Source organism: Zootoca vivipara, chromosome 6 (assembly GCF_963506605.1).
Source record: "Zootoca vivipara chromosome 6, rZooViv1.1, whole genome shotgun sequence".
Classification (NCBI taxonomy): domain Eukaryota; kingdom Metazoa; phylum Chordata; class Lepidosauria; order Squamata; family Lacertidae; genus Zootoca; species Zootoca vivipara.
The window spans coordinates 2,716,489-2,744,297 of record NC_083281.1 but is presented as its reverse complement, the minus strand read 5'-3'; the positions used below and the strand labels follow the sequence as shown (position 1 = coordinate 2,744,297).

Below are 27,809 nucleotides of genomic sequence, written 5' to 3'. Positions count from 1 at the left end.
TGGACAGGGCCAATCCTGAATGTATTTGGATTTGTGACCATGATGCTCATTTGCCTTCAGTAGCAGTAAAGCTCCGCTGGATGAAATACAATTGCCTCTGGTCTATTTTTTGGGAATCCTGCAACGTGTTGTTGTAAGAATTTAAGGTCTCAAATATGTAAATTAAATGTTCATAAATTTACAAGGCAAACACATACATAAGTATGTAAACCACGTGTCTGAAATAGCACAGGAGTACAATCCTGAAACTATTTTGACTCTCCCAAATTGACCTCAAATGTTCCTCTGCAAGGCGGAAGGAAATGGAAAAACCTCTCCATTGTCTTTTGCTTACCTGTCCTAATGGCATCTTTGTGCATGAATAGGGTGAGCCTGGGACCTGGATTCAGGAATTAAAGTATTTACCATCACAAAAGAATGGCCAGGCTGCCCAAGTAAGCAATCAGTGACCATTGTCAGGTATCCTGACAGACGGGATTCCTGTTGTAAACCGCCTCCTTCTGTGATGTATGTATGATATTTTGGGGGGTGGTCTTGAGCTACAGGGTGGGCAATTTCAGAAGTCTATATAAGGGCTTGCAAACCATTGTTCTGGGTTCCTCCTGCCTCCTGCCTGTAGTGAGTGAGGACCCTGTTGCAACAGATTAATAAAGATCAGGCTTACTAGCTGCTTTGCTTCTCAATATTCTCTGCTTGGCCTCTGTTATTTTCTCCTTCCGATAGGGAACCTACTTAAGGACTCTATACGGGCTCTTGGATACCCCATAAGGAGAAAGGAGTGTTTAAGTTTTTACTCTGTCGGAGTTCTGCTCTGGATCAATTTTGAGCAGAATTCCACAACACTTTTCTCAATCGCAAGCATTCATACACGCAAACGTACCCGGTACATAGAGAGATCGATCCGGAGGGAATTGTGCAGTTGATCCAAAAGTTTGACAAACCGTTCTTTCTGCAAAAAGAGACAGGCCCCAGAAGCAGGTAAATGAAGTCAAAGAATGGGCAGCACTACCACCCCCCTAGCCCCACAAATAAACCTCCCACCCTATCCTTTCGGACTTGTTTCAAGCCCCCCACCCCACCCCACCCCAGACCCTCTCCATTAGGAAATCCTGGCTTTTTTATATATATTTTTGGAGAGAGAAAATGCAAGCACCTTGGGGCAGGGACCTTTCATTGTGATGAAAAGCTAAGCACCTTCCTTATTGGGGCAATCTATGCTGAACCAATGCCTTGCTCCCTGGAGTGTGGAATTCACAGCACCCATTGATTCTCCTCTGGGCACCAGTCTACAAACGGTTTAAATTCCCTCCTAATCTAGTCTCCTTAGGCACCATCTCTGCTTGCTTGCTTTCCTCAAAGGGGGCAGGCAGTACCCTAGACCTGGGCGGGAGATAACTCTTGTGGCTGAGGGGCAGGGGAAGAGCTTCCAAAAGCTCTGGCCATGAAACTCCCCCCCCCACTTCTTCTGCATTTACAGGTTTCAAAGGGGTCCCCTTGAAGCAGCTGCAGCAAGGGGTCTATTTCTCCTCCTGCTGAGAGTTAACACTTGGAGCCAGCAGCTGTTGAATTCCTGGGCTCAGCCTTCAGGGCAAGCGCCTGATTTGGAGAAACTGCAATTTCTTCACCCAGGGAAAGTTCTTCACCCAGACTGTCCCTGCTTGGTTTGCTTTGGTGTGTGGTAGCGAGAGTGGGCAATAAGGTAAAGGGACCCCTGACCATTAGGTCCAGTCGTGACCGACTCTGGAGTTGGGGCACTCATCTCGCTTTACTGGCCAAGGGAGCTGGTCTACAGCTTCTAGGACATGTGGCCAGCAGGACAAAGCCGCTTCTGGCAAACCAGAGCAGAGCACGGAAACGCCGTTTCACTTCCTGCTGGAGCAGTACCTATTTATCTACTTGCACTTGATGTGCTTTCGAACTGCTAGGTTGGCAGGAGCTGGGACCGAGCAACGGGAGCTCACCCCATCAGGGGGATTTGAACCGCCGACCTACTAATCGGCAAGCTCTAGGCTCTGTGGTTTAGACCACAGCGCCATACCTTTCCACTTATCTGGTCCCTGAGATGCAATCATGACAGGGCTCTAGGGCCACTTCGTGTTGTTACCTTTCCTCCAGAAGAGGATTTTTTTGGGGGGGGGGTGAGGGACCCTCATCCCATTTTTTTGACCCACGTGTGAAATGGAGATTGGCCTGAGCTATGTGCCACCCCCCCCCGCCCGCACTCATGACATTTCCACCAAGATATTCCCACCCACCCACCAAAGACTCTTGAGCGAAGCAGGAGGGAACGAAGGACTCAGCGTTTTTGCGACATGGCATGCAGACAGCGAGAACAGTCCTTTAGAAGGAGGTCGCCCCCCCCCTGCATCCCCACCAAGCGACACCCCCCGCCCCAGATCTCCCCCCGCCCAATTGAATCGTGATACAAGCTAAGTCCCCGTACCCCACTATCTGCCTGACATCTGCCCTCCATGCCCCCCCCCCATATCTATGACTCCGCACTGGGTTGCTTCCCTGTTTCTTAATAACGCTATGCATGCGCTCTTATGCGCAGCGCGAAAGGCAGGGTCGCCACAGGCACAAAGGAAGCGCCGTGGTGCCCAGTGGAGAGGGCATCTCTCTCCCCCCCCCGCCCTCTCAACGCTGCACGGCGATATTAAGAAACGGACGTCAGGCCTGTCGTCACGACAAGCAGTTGTGCACGGTGGCAGGAAAGGTGTACTGGGGTGCCAAAAGTGCATGAGCAATCTATCTGGAAGATAAATTGTATTTCGGGGAGTTGGTGATCTGTCAGGGTTACCCTTCTTCTCTCTTCTTAAATTCTTTGACGGCATGAAGAACAGCCTAATCCGTTGGGAGGGAGTGATAGTGCTGGGGGCCTTCTTTCATGTTGGACTTGTGTCTGTGTGTGTTTACAATTCCTTTATTAAAGATTTGTTGGTTTACAAAAGCATATGCAATGTCTCTTTTTCCAAGTTGCATTTTCTATAGACCAGTTTCATTTGCTGAGACATGAGCGTGACATTAGGAAGAAAAGGGGGGAAGAGGTGGAGGGGCCATGGTGGGTGGGGGTGGGGGTGGGGAGGCGATATTTCTATTTTGCTTAATGTATGCGTGGGGTTTTGTGTCAGCGTCGCTTGTGCTGGTTCTCTTTGCTATCCGCTTGTGTTCCTTTGGTGGTGAGAGAGGTTGGGGGTTGGCCTCGGGTGTGGCTGTTCATTTGTGATTGGTTGTGGTGAAGTTGTGAACTTTGTTTTCATGTTTTTGTTTCCCACCCCCACCACCCTCTGAATATACATAAGGGTCTGGCTCTTCTGTTTCAGTGTATCTGACGAAGTGTGCATGCACACGAAAGCTCATACCAAAATAAAAACTTAGTGGGTCTTTAAGGTGCTACTGAAGGAATTTTTTATTTTTGTTTTCGTGTGTGTGTGCCATATTGATTTGTATGCTGCTGGTGGATTCTTGTTGTCTTGTTGGGCTGCGTATGTGATAAAAGGGAGCCATATTGGGGCGAAGGCGTCTTCTTCCATTTGTCCCTGTGTCAGTTTCAGCTTATTGGTTAATTTTTCTAATAAGGCTGTTTCCCATACTATCTGGTACCATTGGTCCATGCTTACTCCCGACAGGTCTTTCCAGTATCTGGTTATGGTGCTTCTGGTTGCTGAGAGTAAGTGGGTTATAAGTTCTTTGTGATGTGAGTGGTCGTTATTGTTTTGGAAGATTTTTAGTAGGGCCAATTCCGGGGTTATTTCTAATCCTTGCTTAGTTACTTTGCATATTTCTTTTATGGTTATTGTTAGGGGGACTCCCTACAGGGAGCCTCTCCCCCCCGTCATCCTGACCAGCACTTCACCCAGCGATAGCATGAGCAGCAAGTCAGGAGGAGGGAGTGAGGAATGGAGCGGAATGGAGGGAGGGCTCAGTGAGGTGTCTGAGCCCTGGCAATGCTCAGGAGAACAGAGCGGGCAGGAAGGGCTCAGAGATGTGTCAGAGCCTTGGCACCGGGGGACAGCAGATGAGGGGCTCAGCGAGACGTCGGAGCCCAGCCAGAAAGAGGGGAGACCTCTCCTTCCGGCGCCCGAATTGAGGCGCGCGCCCACACGTAGGGCTAAGGGGCGGCGTTTCGGAGTGCCCAGGCTTTTATGCTGGCCCCGAAGCAGACGGAAGCCATTGCCGGACTCTGAAAGTGACTAGGTGAACATGTTTTCTGCTATCTCTGCACTGTAAATAGTATGAACAATAAAACTCTTAAAGACAGTGTGGACTGGAGCGTCTTTACTCGAGAGTAGCCGCAACAACCCCCTGACAGCTATTGTCCAGAAAAGTTGGATTTGGGGGCATTCCCACCACATGTGGAAGTAGGTGCCTGTGGAGGTGCACCCTCTTCCAGCATTTTGGTGAGGTTGCTGGGCGTATTAGTGCTAATTTCCTTGGCGTTAGGTACCAGCTGTAAGTGAGTTTCAGAGGGAGTTCTTTCATTTTCATTGATATGGATTCAAAGGGAGGTTTAGACCACATTCTGGTCCATTGGGTAGGGTTGATTTCATAGCCTATGTCGTCCTCCCATTGTTCTTTGATTACGTGGGGGGACGGGATGACACACATGGTCAACAAGGCCACCCGTGGAGGGAGCTGTCCAGCCCTCCGGTGCTGAAGTGAGAAGCAATTGCCTGCCAGGGTGGGTTTGTGCGCTGTCCCAGTGACCGGTTCTGAAGCTAGCTTCAGCCTGTCACACTGTGCAGACTCCCAGAGCTAAAGGGAGACCCAGTTGCGTACTGCGGGATTTGTCATCTTTCCGCAGGGCCTGCAAGACAGAGCTGTTCCGCCTGGCCTTTGGGTTGGACTTAGCCTGACCCCTGTGCTTTCCTCCCTCATGGCCTGGATTTATGGACTACTTGAAATGAGGCTGCACTTTAAATTTTAATACTGTATTTTAATCTGTATTTTAATTAACTGTTTTTATGTTTTATGGTGGTTTTGTTGGTGTGAGCCGCCCTGAGCCCGGTTTTTTACTGGGGAGGGCGGGGTATAAATAAAAATTTATTATTATTATTATTATTACGTGGAAGAAGGGAAGCAACACACTAACCTTGCCTATTGCCCCAGTTAGCAAAATGTATTTGGCCGGCCTCCAGGGTCTGCCTTCCACCCCCAACATGGACCAACGAACACCTCTCCATAGCCCACTGCCTCTGCTCCCTCCCTCCCCCTTTAGCTGAACCCTCCTTTTCCCTCAACCCACCCACCCCACCCCCAGCCCTGGTTCCTGCATCTCCCTTGACCGCTAAGGTTGCGAGAGACAACAAAAAAGCAATCCTTGCAACAAAAAGAACACGGGTGCGCATCCGCCACAACACAGCCTCCGTAGCACCCCTTAGCACCGGCACACAGAGGGTTAAAGCGACACAGTCTGGTTTTTTGGGGGGAGAGGGAAAACGCCCAAATTTTAGGCTCTCTCTGAGAGGGAAAAAGAAGAAAGAAAGAAACACGGTTTGTACAAAGCCTAACATTTGCTTTATCAAAATGATTGATTTTTTTTTTTTGAAGCCACGATGGAGAAAAACGAGAGACCAGAAAACAAAGACAGTCCTGTCGAGGGCTAAACACACCCCTAACCGCAAAACAGAATCGGTTTTATACAGAAGCAGAGTCGGAGGCTTGCTTACACACACACGTTGCGGTCAATAAATCGTGCTACATTCCCCAGAGATACATTTGGTTTCCTTTGACAAACTTGGCAGGGCTGTTGTTGCTGGCCTTCAGAATTGGGTTGCGTGCAAACCTTACCCCCCCCCCCCCAGCACTGATCTCTGTTAACGTGTTGATGCCGCATGGCCTCAACCACAGATCCCCCCCCCCCAGTTTTGCTGCGTGAACAAGCCTCCGGCAGTCGACATTTTGGAAAACGCACAGAGAAGAGAAAACCCTGTTTTCAAAAACTCCTGTTAAGTTAAAACGGCGTGGCGGAGTCATCGGGAAGGGGGCCCAGTGTCCAAGGTCACTTCCCTCAGCGCAACTGATATGGGCCTCGCTGAGATTCCCACACTCTCCCTGCGCATCAGAACTGAAATCCACGTTGCTGCTGGTCTATGTGGGCTTCCCTGCCTCTGACACAGCACCATGGGGTTTTGTAGTCTTCAAGCTGCACCGGCACATGCTGAGCAAAGACTACAAAGACCGCATGCAGTGAGAGTGCGAGAAAACCCAAAAGAGCAACTCTCCCCTCCTGTGATCTCCAGCAGCTGGTTTTCAGAAGCACCGTAGCTGTTAACGCAGAGCTATCATCATGGCGAGTAGCCTCTCCTCCACGAATTTGGCCAATCCTCTTTTAAAGATCGGTGGGCACCCCAGCCTCCTGTGTGTGGGATGTGATACATAGATAGCAGCCAAGTACAACATTCCTAGAGTCATAGCTGCCAAGTTATCCCTTTTTTTAAGGGATTTTCCCTTATGCTGAATAGGCTTCCTCGTGAGAAAAGGGAAAACTTGGCAGCTATGCCTAGAGTGGACATGAAAGGGGATGGTTGCTCCAGCCCGTCGGAACTTCCTGTTTCCTCCTGGGCTAGGGCAAACTTTCTCTCCATGTGACTAGAAGTGGGCGTGACCTCACCAGGTAACAAAAGGGCAAGGCAGGAAGCACACTCTCTTCTCCACCTTGCCTCCACCGTGTGAGCTGCAGTGACTGCACTGCGATTATTCCCCCACATGGGGTAGACCCACACCTATATATCTGTAACTAAGTCTGCCTTCAGGCATCCAGCTGTGAACTGAATGTGTAAGTAAACTTCTTTTATATACTTTGCACAAGATTGTGTCGTGCCTATTCTTTTTAAGGAGGAGATAAGGGGACCTCCCAGGAATCCAATATTAAGAGGCTTAAGCGAGCCTGCATCAAGCTAACAGCTGTGCACGTTTGAAAGGGGAATGTAAACTCTGTAAAGGCACTTGCTAATGCAAGTTAGGAAGGATATTATTAAACAATATATCCTCTCCTGCCTCCCTTAACATTCCCATACTGTGGCAGCGAGTTCCATAGTTTAACTATGCATCGCATAGTGAACAAGAACTTTCTTTAATCTGTTCCAAACCTCCCAACACTCAGCTTCATTGGGTATCTACACTGCTGGTCTGCACTGAAATATGAATTTCTACTAGGTTTTTTCTTTTTCTTTTCTTTTGCAAATTGCTGCAGAAATGTAGGGGAACTGACCTTAAGAGTGGGGGGGGGAAATGAGAAGGGAGGGGACCAAAAATCGACAGATCCTTCCACCCCTAGCCCCTCCTGTCATGATCCACTCTCCACCCTGGTTCCAGAAAGACCAACGAAAAAATTCCAGCGGCTGGCTTTCCAGTATCCCAGCAGGTTCCCCTTCCCCTTCTACTTTAACTTTCTGCCCTCCAAACATTTCCCCAGCTCCCAATCCAGCTGCAACCCAGAACATGGTTTGCCAACCTGGCTCCCAGACTGGATTTCCTTCTCCACCTGTCTGGTGTGAAAGCTCACTTTCTCCATCCTGCTTTCCGAGACAAGGCTCAAAATGTCTCCTTAGCACAGCGCTTCACTAAGTATGCCTTCTCAGTCTTAGAAGGCGACAGTAGTTGTACCGAGGGAAGTGATCTCAGGATCGGCACCTTTCCAGACTTTGCCACGCCTCTCCCGCAAGGCACAAACCACCACCCTCCTAAAGCCTTCCTGACTTAGTTGTCGTCTTCGTACATCGATATATCTATATATCAACATATTGAGGCTGGGTGTGGACTGCCTCACTCATAACAAAAGCCAGGCATTCTGCGAACATGAAAATTTGAGTTGCTTCAGCCACGGAGGGAAGCACGGAGGTATTTCAGACTTTGCTTCTTGATTGGTGGAAATTATAGTTTCACATTTATCTTATGAGTTTTCTTCCATCATGGAACGCAAGATGGTGTACATCACGTCCCCAGACAATCTCTCATCTGGGGTGTCCCATGTGTGGTGTGGCTTGTGTTCGTGGGATTATGGTAGGGTTGCCATATTTTGAAGAGCGAAAAAGAGGACACATTTGCCAACTTCTACTTGAAACTACGGGTCGCTATTGTGACAACTCTCCTTTTAAATACTCCTCCTATATGTAGGCTGTAGAAGCTGTGATATATTGCTGGTAGCAATGTTCTTAACCTTCAACAACAAAATAATACAGTGCTACCTCAGTTTAAGTACACAATTGGTTCCGGAAGTCTGTACTTAACCTGAATCGTACTTAACCTGAAGCAAACTTTCCCATTGGAAGTAATGGAAAGTGGACTAATCCGTTCCAGACAGGTCCGCGGAGTATTTAAACTGAAAGTACTTAACCTGAAGCGAACTTTCCCATTGAAAGTAATGGAAAGTGGATTAATCCGTTCCAGACGGTCCACAGAGTACTTAAACTGAAGGGTACTTAACCTGAAGCGAACTTTCCCATTGAAAGTAATGGAAAGTGGATTAATCCGTTCCAGACGGTCCATGGAGTACTCAACCTGAAGCGTACTTAACCCAAAGTATGAGTGTAATTGGTTCTGGAAGTCTGTAGTTAACCTGAAGTGTACTTAACCTGAAGAGAACGTTCCCATTGAAAGTAATGGAAAGTGGATTAATCCGTTCCAGACAGGTCCGCAGAGTACTTAAACTGAAAGTACTCAAACAAAAGCATGCTGTAACCGAGGTATGACTGTAATAATAATAATAATACAGTGGTACCTTGGTTCTCGAACTTAATCTGTTCCGGGAATCTGTTCAACTCCTGAAACTATTCAAAAACCAAGGCACAGCTTCCGATTGGCTGCAGGAGCTTCCTGCTCTCAATTGGAAGCCAAGTTGGACGTTCGGCTTCAGAAAAACGTTCACAAACAGGAACACTTACTTCCGGGTTTGTGGCGTTTGGGAGCTGATTTGTACGGGAGCCAAACCATTCGGGAACCAAGGTACCACTGTAATAACTATTGCTCCCTCTCTTGCCACATAAAGTATTGGGGTTCATGTTCACCTCTTTGTGTGTGACAGGCTTCCTCTCTTCACAGAAATCACCACGAGAGTCTCCTGACATTTTTATGATAGCTGGGGTAAACCTCCACCCCCCCCCCCCGATTCTGAGCTCGAGCTTAACCCTTGCTGCTCCTGTGAACTTTCTGGCTCCCTAGCCTCTAGACTTACTCCGACCGCTCTCCCCTCATCATCTTCCTCCCCCGGGTCCCCCTCTGGGGAACTGGAAACCACTGGCTCATCCCTGACATTGTGAACCTCAGTGTGCACAGAACAAATTATTAAACAATTTAACATGTACATATGGACTCCCCTGAAGGACACGGGGATGTTAAATCTTGCCTTCCCAGACTCCTTCTCCGAGATCTCGTAGCTAAGTCAGCATCCTTTGAGCTCAGCCGCAAGAGAAGGAATTTCTACAGGATGAAGCTGATTTAAGATGCTGGTCTGATATGATTCTCTGCTGCAGACCAGCTTAGCTGGGTGCCTTAGATCTGAGTCAAATGCGCTAGAAAAAATTCTGTGGATACTGCAACAAAGCAACCAAAAAACCCCCACAAAAAACCTAGATATTTCCCCAAATTTTAAAAAATCCACCCAGGCAGATATTTTAATCCTAAAAAAGAGAACATGTGTCAGAGACCAGGCTGAGGAGTACAACTCTGATGAGGAATGGTGGGAGGCTACCCCTCCCCCTGCTCATGGCCAGGATCCTGAAACTCCACAGGAGCAGCGGAATAGTGTTGATTTGGAACAATGGTTTGCTGAGGGGCACAGTTCACAAGACAATAGTTGGGTAGAACTGGGAGGTGAACAGCAAGAAGAAGAATGGAAAGATAAATAACAGTGGTGATAATGGACATGCTTGTCTTGTTCCCTTTTGTATTTTGCATTTGTCCGTCACCACTTGACTAACGATTAATTTTGCTTTTTGATCTGAGTATATTTCCTGTATTCCTTTTATGAGATTTGCTCCAAAATCCATTATTTCAAGAACTTTTTTCATAAATTCCCAAGAAACATTGTCGAAGGCTTTTTCTGCATCTATAAGCATAATTGCTGCTTGTTTTTCATTTCTCACTTCCAGGTATTCTATGTTAATAATATTCCTTATATTATCTTTCATTTGTCTCCCTGGAAGGAATCCTGCTTGGTAATGATGGATATATTCCTTCAAAATTGTTTTCATTCTATTGGCCATTATATAGAGATCAGGTGGCTAGGAGAACAGAGGACGGAAGTGACTAGAGGGAAGTGGGCGGAACCTTAATTGGGAGCGCCTGCTCTCCGAGAATGGTTGCTTGTTCTTTTGCTGTCTTAATTAAACATTTCTGTTATTGGTAAGTGTAAGGCGGAGGGCTTATAGGGAACAGCCCCCCCCCCCCATCAGGTCGAGTTCCTCGCAGAGCAGCAAGTCCAGTAGCAGATCAGATTACAGGAATCAGGAAGTAGAGAGGGAGGGAAGAGGCTCTGACAACATGCGAGAGCCTCAGCACCGAGTAGAGAAGGAAGCAGCTGGAGAGGAAATGACGGGAGTGGCCATGGGAGAGCAGTCAGAAGGACGGCCCTTCCCCCCAATGCCTGAATTGAGGCGCACGGCACCCCGTAGGGCGAGAGGGAGACGCTTTGGGGTTCCCAAGCTGTTATGTTGGGCGCGAAATAGAAAGAAGCCATTGCGAGGTTCTGACTCAGACTAAGCAGACATGTTTTCCAGACTCTTTGCACTGTAAATAAGATGCACAATAAAGACACCTTAAAGACAAGGAGGTGTGGAACGTCATTACTCAAGAGTTTCCGCAAGAACCTCTGACAGTAAGAGACTGATTTCTATTTGTACTGATGATCTACTGCCAAGCGGGGAGGAAGCCGAGCCCTGGAAGCCTGGCAACGTGTCTGGGAAAAAGAGGGCATATGGCAACCCTAGATTATGGCCACACCCACCTTTGTTCATGCCCACCATTGGCGTGGGGCCTCCGAACGGTGTCATCTCTCAGTTGAGGCTACTTGGTTGGGTTAATTGTGCAGTTCACGCAGGGAGAGGAAACATGTACACAATCTTGAGCTCCTCAGAGGAAGGCACGGTGTTATATTTAGAAATGAACGGCACTCCTAATAATTTGAGTGCCTTAGGTCAACTAAGCCAGGAGGCCTCAGTCAGGTTTCAGGTTGTGACCACTTCTACAGAGGACTCCAACAAAAAAAAGTCGCCGCAGAACAGGCCTGGTAGCATTCCCCACATTTTGCCTCCTATTAAATCATATTAATTTAGCGGAGTTGAAATTAGACTATGTTTCCCGATCATACTGGCTGGCTCCCAGTCGCACTGCGTCATGGTTTTGGTAGTCCTCGCCTTCACACGCCCTTTTTTCTCCAGTTCTTTCCCCCTGGGTTTCCAGCCGCTTTTGGACTACAGTCCCCATCATCCCTGACCACTGGTCCCGCTAGCTAGGGGTGATGGGAGTTGTAGTCCAACAACGACAGCTGGAGAGGGTCGCAAAGCCAAGCCCAGGCGAAAACGCAGCCGCCAATTCTGCTCTGAATCCTTCAGCAAAAACCGCCGCGGCATTTCATGGGGAAGAGGAACAGCTTCTTCCTTTGCCGAATCAGAAGAATTTCGAAATCTGCGGCGATGGTTGGTTGTTGTTTTTGGTAGGGTCCTCTCTACCGCCATGCAGCCCCCCTCCCCCCGGGGGGAAAAGGAGAGAGTAAAAGTAAGAAATGAGTGTTCTACGCACCATCGGACTTACCCCGAAATTGGACGCGGCAAAACGGTCAGAGGCAGAGACGTTGGTAGAGGCAGTTGTATGAGCATAATAAGCGTTGATGTTGGCCAACAGGGTGCTCATGACTGCTGGCACCCCAGGGCACATGTATTTCGAAGAGAGGCAGGCAAAGTGCCTGGGGGGTGGGGGGGCGTGGAGAACAAGGAAAGGAGCAGAAAAGACAGTCAACACAACTCAAGATTTAGGAAAGCAGACCGAAACTTTACACTTGGCACCACTGAAAGATGGCTGTAACCGAGAAGATGGGACATAACCTGAGATTTTGACATGGACTATTATTATTAATAGGGACCCAGGTGGCGCTGTGGTTAAACCACTGAGCCTAGAGCAGGGGTTCCCAAACTAAGGCCCGGGGGCCGGATGCGGCCCGCGCGAGCCAATTGTGCGGCCGCCGATGACTCCCGCTGCCTGCTCTTATCGGCGCGCCGCGGTGCAGTTGCCCATCTCCAGGTCAGCGTGGCGCCAGAAAGTGCACCGGAAATTACGTCTGCGCATGCGCAGAAGCCATTTCCGGCGCCAACCCATGCCAGAAAAAGCAAGTGTGCATGCATATGGGAGCACGTTCCCCCGCCCTCTGGCCCGCCGCACGATCGGCGCCGGAGGAACCGGCCCGAAGCTGGGTAAGTTTGGGGACCCCTGGCCTAGGGCTTGCTGATCAGAAGGTTGGCGGTTCGAATCCCTGCGACGGGGTGAGCTCCCGTTGCTTGGTCCCAGCTCCTGCCAACCTAGCAGTTCGAAAGCACGTCAAAGTGCAAGTAGATAAATAGGAACCGCTACAGCGGGAAGGTAAACGGCGTTTCCATGTGCTGCTCTGGTTCGCCAGAAGCGGCTTTGTCATGCTGGCCACATGACCTGGAAGCTGTACGCTGGCTCCCTCGGTCAATAATGCGAGATGAGCGCGCAACCCCAGAGTCGGTCATGACTGGACCTAATGGTCCCTTTACCTTTATTATTATTAATATTATTAATATTATTAAATTTGTTTATTGCCCTATATCTGCAGGTCTCAGGGCAGTCGACAAACAAAAAAATCACAATATTAAAACACAAAATACATAACAACAACAAACAGCAATAACAACAACAACACAAAAAAACAAGAAGGCCCTCTGCCTGGTTCCCTGTAACTTCACTTTTCCCCCCCTTTGGCATCTGGTGGGTGGGTGCCACCACTGAGAAGGCCCTCTGCCTGGTTCCCTGTATCCTCACTTCTTGCAGTGAGGGAACTGCCAGAAGGCCCTTGGAGACCTAGATGACCTACACAGGTATCCCTGAAATGTGGGGGAAGTGACCCTTTAGTATGTAATTTTCTCCCGCTTGGACTACTGCCATGTGCTCTACGTGGGGCTACCTTTGAAGGTGACCCAGAAACTACAACTAATCCAGAATGCAGCAGATAGACTGGGGACTGGGAGCGGCCGCCGAGACTGTATAACACCAATCCTGAAAGACCTACATTGGCTCCCACGACGTTTCCGAGCACAATTCAAAGGGTTGGTGCTGACCTTGAAAGCCCTAAACAGCCTCGGCCCAGTATACCTGAAGGAGCATCTCCACCCCGGACACCGGGGTCCATCTCCCGAGGGCCTTCTGGCAGTTCCCTCCCTGCGAGAAGCAAGGTTACAAGGAACCAGGCAGAGGGCCTTCTCGGTGGTGGCACCCTCCCTGTGGAACGCACTCTCGTCAGATGTCAAGGAGATAAACAACTATCTGACTTTTAGAAGACACACGAAGGCAGCCCTGTTTAGGGACGTTTTTAATGTTTGGTGTTTTATTGTGTTTTTAATATCCTGTTGGAAGCCGCCCAGAGTGTCTCCATCTCCTCCACCCATAGGAATGCTGGTTGCCAAGGGAATGGCTGATAAGGAGGAGGGAAAACTCAGCCGAAGTTCTCTGGAAGAGCGAACAGGCACAGCAACAGTTTGTCAGCAAAAGAGGAAGCTGGAGCTGAGCCAATCACTCCACGGAGTCGTCGTATGGGTGGGTTGTTAGACAGGAAGCAAAACAAAAGGCGCAAAGGACGCCAGTTCGGTATTTTCTACAGAACCCGAAAGAAAAGTTCAGAAGGGTCACCTTGATTGATGATGCCGGAGGCTGGTTACAGCCGTCCAGAGCTATCTGTTTGTTTTTGCAATAAATCCTCCTTTTTAATTAACGACCTTACTATGTTATCAAGCCAGGAACTTGGACGTATGACAGCAGATATGGAATATAACATCAAATGGAACTGTGTGTGCAAAAAAGAGAGAGGTCGACACAGGTATTCCTACAGAGACTCACGTCATGGCCTGATAGATGGACTCCACTCCATATCTCATCGCAAACTCGTCCACGATCTCCTGGGCGGTTTCGTCGAAGTACACTTTCCACGCGTCGTCACCCTTCGCCTCGGGTATTTTCACCACGCCGTTGTTTTGGATGTCCGTCACAAAATGGAAGAGGTTCTAACCAGACATAGAAATAGGGTGAAGAAGGTATAGAGAGGTTGTAGATGGTTAAATGTTGAGATTTAGAGATATATAGATTAATAATGTTAATAAGTTGTGAAATAAATGATAAGTTCATAAAATAAGTTTTAAGGTTTGGAATTAAGGTAAAGTTAAAGTTAACTGAGTTAAGGATTTAGAGTTAGGAATAACTAAAATAAAGTTTTTCAATGTAACGCAGTGGAAGGAGGAAGGAGGAAGTCGATATCTAGATTAATACAAAGAATAATATTTTTTTTGTAACAAAAGATTTCTGGTTTGTTGTGTCTTTTTTGTATTGTATTTTTCTGTATTTTTTCTCTTTCATTGTGTGTAATTTGGATTTGGATTTTGTATTATTGTTTTTGTTCTTCTATCTTTTTTAAAAAAATTAATAAATATTTTATAAAAAATGGAAAAACGACACAAAAATAGGTGGGGGGGGGGGTTAAAATAAAGACAGAAGAGACACACACCAATGGGAGACCTCTGGCAACTGTAGCTACCACCCCTGGATTCTCAGCTGCTCCCCCCCCCAGCCCCAAAGAGAGGTGCCTCCTCAGACTGCTCCACAGAGGCCTGGGAAGCACCCGCTGGCCAGCTCAAGAGGGACCATTCAAATGGGGGGCTTGCAGCCAAGGCTGCTGCAACAAACAGCCATGCAAGCTGTAAGGGGGAGGGATTATAGAGAACCCTCCCCCCTCATCAGAAGCAGCCCGTCTCCAAGCAGTCATGAGAGCAAGGGGTCTGAAGGGGTGAGTCAGGAAACGGAGAGGGAGTGCCAAGGCTCTGGCAACATCAAAGAGCCCCTGCTCCATAGGCAGGAAGAGAGGGAGGCCGAAAGAGTGGACAGGAATAGGTCAGACAGAAGACCCGCCCCCCCGACTCCGGAATTGAGGAGGAGGAGGAGGAAAGGGAGGCGATTCTCAGTTCCGAGGCTTTTATGCTGGTCCCGAATGCAGAAGGGGGTAGTGCAGGAATCTGACTCGAGCGGATGAAATGAGCAATCCGTTACACTGTAAATAATGTGCACCAATAAAAACGTCTGAAAGACAAGCATGTGTACGGCCGTTACTCAAGAGTAGTCACAACCAACCCTGACACAAGCCTTTGGGAGGCAGAGGCACGAGAGGGCATCAGAGGAGGGAGGGAAGGAAAGAGGGACAGGGGCCAATGTTGCCCGCGGCACCCCTGACCATCATTCAAGGCACCCCAGGGCGCCACAGCACATGGGTTGAAAACCACTGCCATAGAATCATGGAATTGTACAGTGGTACCTTGGTTCTCAAACTTAATCCGTTCCAGATTGAGGTGAACATGAGGCCAGCACCTTACCTTGAGTGGAAGCAGCGGGCGCTGTCAGACCTGCATGGCACAAAGGCTCCCCTTCAGCACCGGGCACTCAGCTCCCAGGCTGGCATTGCAGACAGCAAGCACAGGAAAGGCTGCTTGCCTGCCCGGCCTCCCACTAGTCTGTCCATTCCCAACAGCAAGGGCTGGAGGACTGGCCAGCTGGGCTCCCTCTCCTGCTTGCTTGCTTGCTTACTCTGAGGCCACCCCAGCTCCTGGCACCCAGCACCCCCTGGCCAGCCCCAGAGGCACCGTTCGCCTGGGGAGCTTGTAGCCAGGGCTGTTGCTACAAACAGCCATGCCAGCCTTTGGGAGGCAGAGACACGAGAGGGCACCAGAGGATGGAGGGAAGTTAAGAGGGACAGGGGCCAGGGTTGCCCGCGGCACTCCTGACCACGGCCAAATCCCAGCAATGTCTGGGAAACTCCGGATGTATGGCAAAAGCCTATGTTATTCAGGTTTTGTTTTTAAAACAAAAACATTAGCCCTGTCTCCTGAATTAATTCCAGGGAGGGAATGTTGCCTCCCCTTTGGGCAGGACAGCCCACGCCCCCAGGCAGATCAGAGAGGGGCTGTGTACAGCTCTGGTTCCTATCAGCATGAGTATGCATCTGGGGCAGGACCAGGGGCACAGCCTGGGAGTCATTTTGGACTCACAGCCATCCATGGATGCGCAGGTCAATTCTGCGTCCAGGACAGCTGTCTACCAGCTCCATCTGGTACGCAGGGTGAGACCCTCCCTGCCCGCAGACTGTCTCTCCAGAGTGGTGCATGCTCTGGTTATCTCCTGCTTGGACTACTGCCATGCGCTCTATGTGGGGCTGCCTTTGAAGGTGACCCGGAAACTGCAACTATTCCGGAATGTGGCAGCTAGACGGGTGACTGGGAGCGGCCGCCGAGACCACATAACACCGGTCCTGAAAGACCTACATTGGCTCCCAGGACGTTTCCCAGCACAATTCAAAGGGTTGGTGCTAACCTTGAAAGCCCTCAATGGCCTCAGCTCAGTATCCCTGAAGGAGTGTCTCCACCCCCATCGTCCAGCCCACAGTCTGTCTCCGAGGGCCTTCTGGCGGTCCCCTCCCTGTGAGAAGTGAGGTTCCAGGGAACCAGGCAGAGGGCCTTCTCAGTGGTGGCGCCCGCCCTGTGCAACACCCTCCCATCAGATGTCAAAGAAATAAACAACTACCTGACTTTTAGAAGACATCTGAAGGCAGCCCTGTTTGGGGAAGCTTTTAATATTTGATGAATTATTGTATTTTAATATTTTGTTGGAAGCCAGCCGCCCAGAGTGGCTGGGAAAATCCAGCCAGATGGGCGGGGGTATAAATAATAAATGTATTATTATTATTATTATTATTATTATTATTATTATTATTATTATTACATACACCATCCCAGAAAATCAAGGGTCCCACCGCCTTGTGCCCCGCTCACCTCATGGAGGCAGGTGTATTGCACATGATACGGCGCCACTTTCTCCTCGCCTTTGATCTCCACGCTGATGTGCAAGCGGATCGCCCCAGAGACAGCCGATTTGTCTGTCCGCTTATCTGAAACAGCCCAGGGGGTGGGGAGAGTATAGTAGCAGGCATCGCATTTAGAGAAAGGTCAGTTATGTTGCAGAGGTGTGCAGAGAACGAGGTGCCTGATATGAACTGATATATAATGAATTGGGGGGGGGGATGTTTAAAATAACTTTTCCTGAACTTAAAAAGATCTGGAAATTTTTAAAAAAGACCTGAAGCCTTTCTGTTACCGTAGGTATCATGTCCACTGAAATACAAAAAAAAAAAACCCCAAAAAGAAAAACCCCACCAGAGAACCCTTTTTATGTACGCTGCAAGAGTTGCCAGAAGGAGGCAGACAAGGTGCCTTAGAGACTCCAGATTTGTGTAGGGTTTCCTCTTGAGCCTTTTCTTCTCCCCAAGATAGCCCACAAGGCAGCGGACCTTTAGCATCAATAGTTTTCCTTCTCTTAGATGGGCTCCCTTCCCAGGTTGATGAGCCCCTCTACAGCATGGGCAGAAACCGCCTTCTTGATCTGCCAGAACCAGTGGCCATCCAGATTTTGCTGACTTGTGGGCCATCCCTGACCTTTGGTGATCTTTAGCACGGACAATAACATAGTCTAAGAGATGGCAGTGGTTTGACCGAGGGTGCCTCCATGGAGTTTTAAATTTATTTTTCTGTTGGACGAGTGTGTTGGTTACAACAAGAGTGTGTTGGTTACAACAAAGTTGTGCGCTGCTCATATCGTCAAAAGTAAAATTCCATTCTGGTTGCTGTTGCCAATTCCTTCTTTCCCTATAGTCCCAGGCCACAGATCGAAATCTCGCCCAACTCTTGCATTAAAATCACCCAGGAGGATAATTTTATCTTCCTTAGGTGCAAGGGAGAAACGCGCTAAGAGGAAGGCACGCTTGGCAAACCCTCACCAGGATCAACTCCTGCCCAGAAACCTATGTCCCAACTGTGGAAGGACGTGGGGATCCAGAATTGGCCTCCACAGTCACTTACGGACTCATTGTTAAAACCGTGTTTATGGAAGACAATCTTACTCGGCTATGAGTGATTGAAGAAGAAGAAGAAGAAGAAGAGTTCAACAACCTCTGCAGGGTCACTGGTTTTTCCCATCCCTGCTCTAGACCTTGACTTGTGCCAAGCTTGGACTCTGAACCTGCCTCGGGGCCACTCAGATGGCTGGACAGCCCCCAGGGCCTTGGGCCTTGGCCGCCTTCGCAGTCACTTACCCAGATTGTACCAGACGTCCATCTCCCCACTCAATGTCCGCACCTCGATGATCGTCTGGCCAAGGAAGTCGTCAGATTCTCTCTTAAAGTGCTGCTTCACCCTAGACTTGATGTCGTCGTCTTCGTCCCAGACGCGCACCTTGATTCGATCGGAGGAGTTATGGCATTCACTGTTGTTGGGGAAGATCGGTAGGAAAAGAAGCCAATGTCACGAACGAGAGCTGTTCGATTCCCAGAGTTGCCCCCGCAAAACTTTTTCTCCGAGGAGATCACGGCGGCATGTGTGGTTCTTCCCCACCCCACCGTAGCTTTACCCCCCACGACAACCCTGCGAGGTAGTTTAGGCTAAAGGAGAGTGCCTGCCCCAGTACAGTGGTGCCTCGCTAGACGAATGCCCTGTAAGATGAATTTTTCGCTTAACAAAGAGATTTTCCTAGCGGAGGTTGCCTTGCAAGACGAATTCGTTTTGCGAAAAATTCGTCTAGCGAATCGCGGTTTCCCATAGGAATGCATTGAAATCAATTAATGTGTTCCTATGGGCAAAAAATAAAATAAAAAAAATTCAATGCATTCCTATGGGATTCGCTAGACGAATTTTTCGTTATACGAATTGACCCGTGGAATGAATTAAATTCATCTAGCGAGGCACCACCAGTGAAATTAGCTGAAATGTATAAAACAAGTAATAAATGCTGGAAATGTAAAGAAAAAGAAGGAATGTTTTGTCACATGTGGTGGGAATGTAAGAAAGAAAAAAGCTTCTGGGAAATGATATATAATGAATTGAAAAAGATGTTGAAATGTACATTTATTAAAAAAAACAGAGGCTTTTTTACTTGGCATTACAGGAGAAGATATTAATAGACAAGATAAAAAATTGTTTTTGTATGCGACTATGGCGGCAAGAGTATTACTGGCGCAGAGATGGAAACAAGAAGAACTACCGACGATAGAAGAATGGCAGATGAAGTTGATGGACTACGCAGAATTAGATAAGAAGTTTTGTAAGGAGAAATGTATGATATATTGCAGGGATAATTTAAGAAAATGAAAATTGATTAGTGATTATTGAAAGTAATAGTGAAATAAGAAATACAAGAAGAAGTTAAAAAGTTTGGAAATCTTGAGACGTGGTTGATGGAAGTCCAAAAATATTGTATAATATATGAATATATGAATATATATGAATAATATATGAATAATATATATATATATTATATATATATGAATATATTGTATAATATATGAATATATGAATGAATGGTAAATGATTAATGGAAAATATATATAAAAACTTATATATATATAAAAACTTATATATGCCCCAAGACTACCCAGCGAGCTTTGTGGCCAAGTAAGGATTTGAACTCTGGTCTCCAGGTCCTAGCCCGACACTCTAACCACTATGCCACACTGGGTGACAGGTTCATCCCTCGCTGCATCTAACTGAGCGGTCCCCAAACTTCCCCTGACCACTAGACCTCTTGAAAATGGCTGGCAGTCTGACTTAATGACTTTTTTGTCTGCTGGTTATAACTATTGGAATGGGCTGTGCTAGATGCTGTCTGAATTTTCTGTTGCTTCTTTTCTTTCTTATATTGCATTACATCCTGCAAGCCACAGAAGTCCATCAAAATTGTAAGTGTGGACTCCTTGAATGAAGCTCGTGGACCCACCGGCAGTCCTCGGACCACAGTTTGGGAACTCCAGATTTGACACAGGCTAGAGACCCTGATGTTGGGAAAGATGGAGGGCGCAAGGAGAAGGGGACGACAGAGGACGAGATGGTTGGACAGTGTTCTCGAAGCTACAAACATGAGTTTTGGGAGGCAGTGGTAGACAGGAGTGCCTGGCGTACTCTGGTCCATGGGGTCACGAAGAGTCGGACACAACTAAACAACCAAACAACAACAACAAAGAGGCGAGGACCCCGGGATCAACTCACAAGTGGAAGTTCTCCTCCCAGATCGGGTTCAAGTTGCCGTAGATGGTCTTGGTCCTCTTTTTCGTCTTCCCAACCTGGACAGTGACGTACGGGTCGCTGGACCCTGTCTTGTCCTTCGCCTGCAGCCCTTGTGCACAAACCACTGGCCGAGCGATCCCATGCGCAGCCGAGTGCCGTTTCGATGGGTTTCATGCGCATCCAGCGCCGGGGGGGATCCCCCCAAAACAGCCACGAAACACAAAGAGAGAAAAATGAGGGTGAAAGGGCAGGACAAGGACCCAACATCACCAGCTCGTTCAGTTAGAGGGCCAAGACAAAAGAACATCCCCACATCTTGTATCCCTGTTTGTAGGTGATGGGACTGTGAGGGACATTGCCAGATTGACATATAAGCTAAGCAAGCTATAGTTTGAAGGTGACCCAGAAACTACAGCTAATCCAGAATGCGGCAGCTAGACTGGTGACTGGGAGCGGCCGCCGAGACCACATAACACTGGTCTTGAAAGATCTACATTGGCTCCCAGTACGTTTCTGAGCACAGTTCAAAGTGTTGGTGATGACCTTGAAAGCCCTAAATGGCCTCGGTCCAGTATACCTGAAGGAGCGTCTCCACCCCCATCGTTCTGCCCGGTCCAGTACCGAGGGCCTTCTGGCGGTTCCCTCATTGCGAGAAGGCAAGTTGCAGGGAACCAGGCAGAGGGCTTTCTCGGTAGTGGCGCCTGCCCTGTGGAACGCCCTCCCATCAGATGTCAAAGAGAAAAACAGCTACCAGATTTTTAGAAGACATCTGAAGGCAGCCCTGTTTAGGGAGGCTTTTAATGTTTAATAGATTATTTTATTTCATTTTCTGTTGGAAACCGCCCAGAGTGGCTGGGGAGACCCAGCCAGATGGGCGGGGTAATAATAATAATAATAATAATAATAATAATAATAATAATAATAATAATAGTTTAGGACCCCACTTGCTTGGGGGCCCCCAAAAAAATTAAAGGAAAAAATACCTGGATGCCCATTTCCAACATATAAGATAAAAAACAAATAAAATAAAACCTCCATACAGCAACCGTGTTTTGTGTTGTGTAGGCTCCTATGATGTAAGTCATGGGCCCCGCCTGCTCGCCTGCTTTGTAAAATATCACCAGTTTGCTCCTTTCTATGTATAGGGTGCCTACATTCTGCATGTGCAAATGGCTTGAGATACCTATGAGGTCCATCAATGACCATATAGCATATATTCAACCAAAAAACAGCGACCATTTGTTGTTGGCAAACGACAGCTGTACATATAAACCAAGGCGCACCTTCCGATTGGCTGCAGGAGCTGTTAAGACTGTGTTCATGGAAGACAATCTTACTCAGCTACAAGTGATAGAAGAAGAAGAAGAAGAAGAAGAAGAAGAAGAAGAAGAAGAAGAAGAAGAAGAAGAAGAAGAAGAAGAAGAAGAAGAAGAAGAAGAAGAAGATTTCTCTATGCTCATCTGGCTCTCTGTGTTTGCACATATCCATATGCCTGTCTGTATAAACGTCAGCAATATCCATAGCTGCCATGTTTTCCCTTTTCTCGCGAGGAAGCCTATTCAGCATAATGGAATTTCCCTTAAAAAAAGGGATAACTTGGCAGCTATGGCAATATCAAAGGCAACACGATGACCATGTGCAATATACAATATACAATATGAAAATCTTTATAGAATTTCTTCAGAACATCACACGTAATAAACTGAATTCTTTGAAAGTCTTTAGGGGTCACGAAGAGTCGGACACAACTAAACGACTAAACAACAACAGGTCTTTAAAAGAAGCAAGGTGCCAGACTTTTATCTGGTGAAAAGCAAGCTATGTAGTCCCTGCTCCGTAATTACATGAGCACTGTTCCATAGCAATTGATATTTCCACCTATATTTAGTTGAGAAAAATATGGGTTAATGAAGCAATTCTATATCCTTTTGCTGCGCTGAAGAAGAATTCCACGAAACAGTAGTCATTATAGTCACCAGCAGTGTTGGACATCATATGTGCTGACTACACAAAGCTTCACAGCTGGCTTTTCACCGGATAAAGTCTAGCACAGGCACCCCCAAACTTTGGCTCTCCAGATGTTTTGCACTACAATTCCCATGATCCCTGACCACTGGTCCTGTTAGCTAGGGATCATGGGAGTTGTAGGCCAAAACATCTGGAGGGCCGCAGTTTGGGGATGGCTGGTCTGGCACCTTGCTTCTTTGAAAGACTTAGAGACTTTCAAAGAATTCAGTTTATTACGTGTGATGTTCTGAAGAAATTCTATAAAGATTTTCATATTGTATATTGTATATTGCACATGGTCATCGTGCTGCCTTTGATATTGCTGATGCACTTGTTGCAACACAGGGGTTTGTTTGTTTGTTTGGTTGGTTGGTTACTTAAAGGTAAAGGGACCCCTGACCATGATTAGGTCCAGTCATGACCGACTCTGGGGTTGCAGCGCTCATCTCGCGTTATTGGCTGAGGGAGCCAACGTACAGCTTCCAGGTCATGTGGCCAGCATGACAAAGCCGCTTCTGGCAAACCAGAGCAGCGCACGGAAACGCCGTTTAACTTCCCGCTGCTTGCACTTGATGTGCTTTTGAACTGCTAGGTTGGCAGGAGCTGGGACCGAGCAACGGGAGCTCACCCCATCGCGGGGATTCGAACCGCCGACCTTCTGATCGACAAGCTCTAGGCTCAGTGGTTTAGACCACAGCGCCATACCTTTCCACTTATCTGGTCCCTGAGATGCAATCATGACAGGGCTCTACGGCCTGTAGCGGTCCCTATTTATCTACTTGCATTTTGACGTGCTTTCGAACTGCTAGGTTGGCAGGGGCTGGGACGGAGCAACGGGAGCTCGCCCCGTCGTGCGGATTCGAACCGCCGACCTTCTGATCGGCAAGCCCTAGGCTCTGTGGTTTAACCCACAGCGCCACCCGCATCCCATTTGGTTACTTACTGTCTGTATAAATGGCCATCAGCGTGACGTACCTGTGATGCTGATCTTGGCCGACCACTTAGAGGTACCATCCAAAACGCTCTGCTTCACAGCTTTCATCTGCTGGGTGTGAGTGGTCTTGGAGACGGCGAAGATCTCCTGGATCAGCTCGAAGATCTCGGGCTTATTGCGCTCCCGGATCTTCATACGATCTTTCAGCACCATGATAATGTTCTGCGTGCGGTCCTCCGCCCCGTGCTTAGAACTTTTCTCTGCCGCCCCTGGACAGAGAGAGATTTGCGATGGGTGGGTTACTAACACCCTCACTGCAATGCCTTCTGATTATTCCACGCGTTAGGAAATCTGTTTTGCATTTCACAGAAGCAGGAAGAACCGTTACGCAGCAGAACAATAGGTTGCACCCAGCTAAAAGCAGATACGTTTAAATAAGTGTACATGTTTTGGTCTTGCCCATTGGTTTCAATCGGAGGGTCTACTCTAAGTTAGGGCTAAAGGTAAAGGGACCCCTGACCATTAGGTCCAGTCGTGACCGACTCTGGGGTTGTGGCGCTCATCTCGCTTTACTGGCTGAGGGAGCCGGCATACAGCTTCCAGGTCATGTGGCCAGCATGACCAAGCTGCTTCTGGCGAACCAGAGCAGCGCAGGGAAACGCCGTTTAACTTCCCGCCAGAGTGGTACCTATTTATCTACCTGCACTTAGACGTGCTTTCGAAATGCTAGGTTGGCAGGAGCAGGGACCGAGCAACGGGAGCTCACCCCATTGCAGGGATTCGATCCGCTGACCTTCTGATCGGCAAGCCCTAGGCTCTGTGGTTTAACCCACAGTGCCATCTGTGTCCCTAAGTTAGGACTACAACCCACCAAAATCAAGGGCATGGTTCCTTTGAGCCCATTTATCTCAATGAGCCTTAGGATTTATAGTAGGATTCATAGAATAATAGAATCCTAGAGTTGGAAGAGACCACAAGGGCCAGCCAGTCCAACCCCCTGCCGAGCAGGAAACACCATCAAAGCATTCTTGACATATGGCTGTCAAGCCTCTGCTTAAAGACCTCCAAAGAAGGAGACTCCACCACACTCCTTGGTAGCAAAATGAATAATCCAATGAATAATCAAAGGTTACAATGATCCCGACTACGGGTGTAAGGTGAAGTCTCATTCATTACATTGCAGAACTGTTTCCATTCCCTGCAGTTCATCTTCCACAGCTCACTGTCCACTGCAGTGAAATTACATAATGGTGAACCTAATTTTGTGGAACTGCGACCAGAAAGTCCCCTACAAATGAGCTTCAGAGAAATAACTTGCTGTTCTGGCAGGTATTTTAAGTCAGCCGTACTATCTCTATTTATCAAGTTCATGCTTTTCGTCAGCCACGTTCCTTTGTTTTGAAACACTACAGCTTTCTTTTTTTCTTTTTTTCAGTAATTGGGGTTGCTATAAAAATCCATCCCTTCTGAAGTTTTGGGTTGTTTCGTTTGCCCGGCGGTCAAGTGCCCAATGGCATGTGACAAAGCCGAACATTGGAAGATTTGGGACAGATAAAAGAAAGTAAGAACTTAAATCGTTCCGGAGGTCCGTTCTTAACCTGAAACTGTTCTTAACCTGAAGCACCACTTTAGCTAATGGGGCCTCCTGCTGCCGCTGCGCCAGCGGAGCACGATTTCTGTTCTCCTCCTGAAGCAAAGTTCTTAACCCAAGGTATAACTATTTCTGGGTTAGCGGAGTCCGTAACCTGAAGCATTTGTAACCTGAAGTGTTTGTAGCCTGAGGTACCACTGCACTTGTTCACACAGGGCATAGCTAAACTGCGGAACTCCCTCCTGCAGGAGGCAGTGATGTTCACTGACCTAGATGGTTTTAAAAGAAGACTGGACAAATTCATGGAGGAGGAGAGGGCTATTGGCGGCCACTAGTCATGGTGGCTATGTTCTGTCTCCACAGTCAGAACCAGCAATGCTTCTGAAGACCAGTTGCTGGAAACCACAGGAGGGGGAGAGAGGGCTCTTGAGTTCAAATCCTGATTGCAGGATTCCCACAGGCATCTGTTTGGTCACTGTGAGAACAGGATGCTGGACTTGGTAAGAACAAAAGAGAGTGTACTGGATGAGGCCAATGACTCATCTAAGTAAAAAAAAAAGGTAAAGGTGAAGGACCCCTGGATGGTTAACTCCAGTCAAAGGCGACTCTGGGGTCGTGGCGCTCATCTCGCTTCCAGGCCAAGGGAGCCGGCGTTGGTCCACAGACAGCTTCCCAAGTCATATGGCAGGAGGACCAAACCGCTTCTGGCGCATGATGGAAACCAGAGGTCACGGAAACACCATTTACTTTCCCGCCGCAGCAGCACCTATTTATCTACTTGCATTTTGACGTGCTTTCAAACTGCTAGGTTGGTAGGAGCTGGGACAGAGCAACGGGAGCTCACCCCGTTGCGGGGATTCGAACTGCCGACCTTCCGATCGGCAAGCCCAAGAGGCTCAGTGGTTTGGCCTAATCCATTATGAACTTTAAAAAATAATAATAATACAACGATGGTAATAAAAAACAAGACATCGTATTATTTTTATTGGCAGATCGCCTTTGTTAACTGCAGTGCAAAATCAGTGGTGAGAAAACCACTTCCGCATCCCACAGAGGTGGTGTTGTGGGCTTGGCCCGACTGAACTCTCGCGATGGGGGCTGAGAGCTCAGCCCCCTCATGAAGGGGGAGTTCCTGCCTCCGGCATACCTGGGCTGACCAATCGGGTCAGCCGGGAGGCGGGGCTTCCCCACTTTAAACCAAGCCGGAGGCGGGAACCGAGCCTCTTTCGCCCCAGCTCCCAGCGCGATCGGATCACCCACCCACCCACCCTTTAGGTTAGGCAGGTTAGGCCGACGCTGCTATGGACATTGGTTGGCCACCTTGGTTGGCCGGGGGGGCCTGGTAGGACTTTTCCCACTTGGACTAGCCAAACTGGTTTTTTCACCTACCTCATAGCAATTCGTCACAACTGGGTTTTGGCGGTTAGGCATTGGAAATTTGCATAAATGAAGAAGGGGGGGCAGATTACGTCATCATCTGCCCGAAATTGGAGATTTAATCCTGTTAAAGGGGTTCCGGGGCGGTAGCTTTGTCCTGGGCCTACGGAGGTCAGGGCCTTAGAGCACCCCCCAACGGTGGCCACAGGAGGTGTCTCGGTAGATGTACATCTCAGGGCTCCTTTCTGGTGGTTAATTTCTCCCAGACTGTAACACACGGGTTACAGTCGGATATAGTCGGTTAGGTTCCAATGCCTAAGCCAATACCGCTCAACATCCGAAACCAATAAAGTTGTGGCCTTTTCACCCACTTAAACTCATTTCACTGTGTCTCGTGTCTTATTTCCTGGGGAGGGAGGGACATTGCCACACAAGCTTCAAATTTTGGAAATGTAGGCTGCATGTTTTATTGCTCTCAGTTCAGACAGAACTCTACAGCCTCCCACCCCAAGACGAACTCAAGCGAGCAAGGCACCCCCTCCTCACTTTGCAAGCAGTCGGCGTTGAGCAGGTCTTGGCACTTCTCGTGGCACTTGACCCCGCATTCTGTACACCGCATGCCTTGACGTGCAATGCCCCAGAGCAGGCCCTCGCACTCGTAACAGTAGGTGGGCGTTGTGGCGGTCCACACCTCGAAGTTGTGGGGGGTTGTGCAAGAGATGGGGTAGATTAAGGCTTGGAGGGTCTTCTTGTAAACATGGTTTTTCTGGAGGGAGACAATGAAAAACACACGCTTGGGATCTGAACAGGCGAGACTCTCTCAACTTTTTATAAAAGAACGGAAATGGCTTATTGAATATTTGCAGACAAATTCTAAGAAAGGTGAGAACATTGGCAGGATCATTGTAATAACCTGCAATTTCATAAGAGTATATTATTTAAAGTAGATGAATAAATGAACAAGTTGTTAATTTGGATAGGCAGAAAATATTAATAAATTTAAGGAACCGCAGAAAGAGAGGGAAGGAAGTCAAGTTTTGAAATGTTAAAATGACTGTAAAATTATTGAAATGTATAGACCTGAAAATAATAAATTGTTTGTGTGTGTGTGTGTGTGTGTGTGTGTGTGTGTGTGTGTAAAACGCTCCAGTTCAGTACTGTATAGAGTGGTTGGCAGTGACTTTCCAGGGACTCAGGTAGAGAAGTATCTTTCCCATCACCAGTTACCTGATCAGACAAGGTATGACGGAGGCGATGCTAGAGAAATCTCTGCCAGCCCTTTCAAAGCCTTTCAAAGGGGACTCCAGTCCTTTGCTTAGACAACATCTGCTGTAGCTCAGCCAGCAGGATTCACTGGGAGCTGTCCAGAGTGCTGACTTGGCTTGCCAAGCCTCCAGGAGACTCTGCTAAACAGATCAGCCAGCAGTGTCCTGCTAGGGCAGTGTTTCTCAACCTTTTTTGGGCCAAGGCACACTTGTTCCATGAAAAAAACCACGAGGCACACCACCATTAAAAAAGTTAAAAAATTTAACTCTGTGCCGCCCTATATTGACTATATAATTATGACTGTAAGAAACACTTG

At 48.1% G+C, this 27,809-nt stretch overlaps 1 protein-coding gene across 1 annotated transcript in view; it reads right to left on the bottom strand.

Annotated features, from left to right (window-relative positions):
• The window catches only part of UNC13A (unc-13 homolog A), a 139,034-nt gene that overhangs the window by 51,427 nt on the left and 59,798 nt on the right, over positions 1–27,809 (bottom strand). The window contains 8 exon segments of the mRNA XM_060275227.1: positions 881–949; positions 11,752–11,902; positions 14,068–14,231; positions 17,040–17,155; positions 18,356–18,525; positions 20,301–20,442; positions 23,301–23,528; positions 26,774–26,993. Of these exon segments, the coding sequence (XP_060131210.1) occupies positions 881–949; positions 11,752–11,902; positions 14,068–14,231; positions 17,040–17,155; positions 18,356–18,525; positions 20,301–20,442; positions 23,301–23,528; positions 26,774–26,993 (1,260 nt within the window).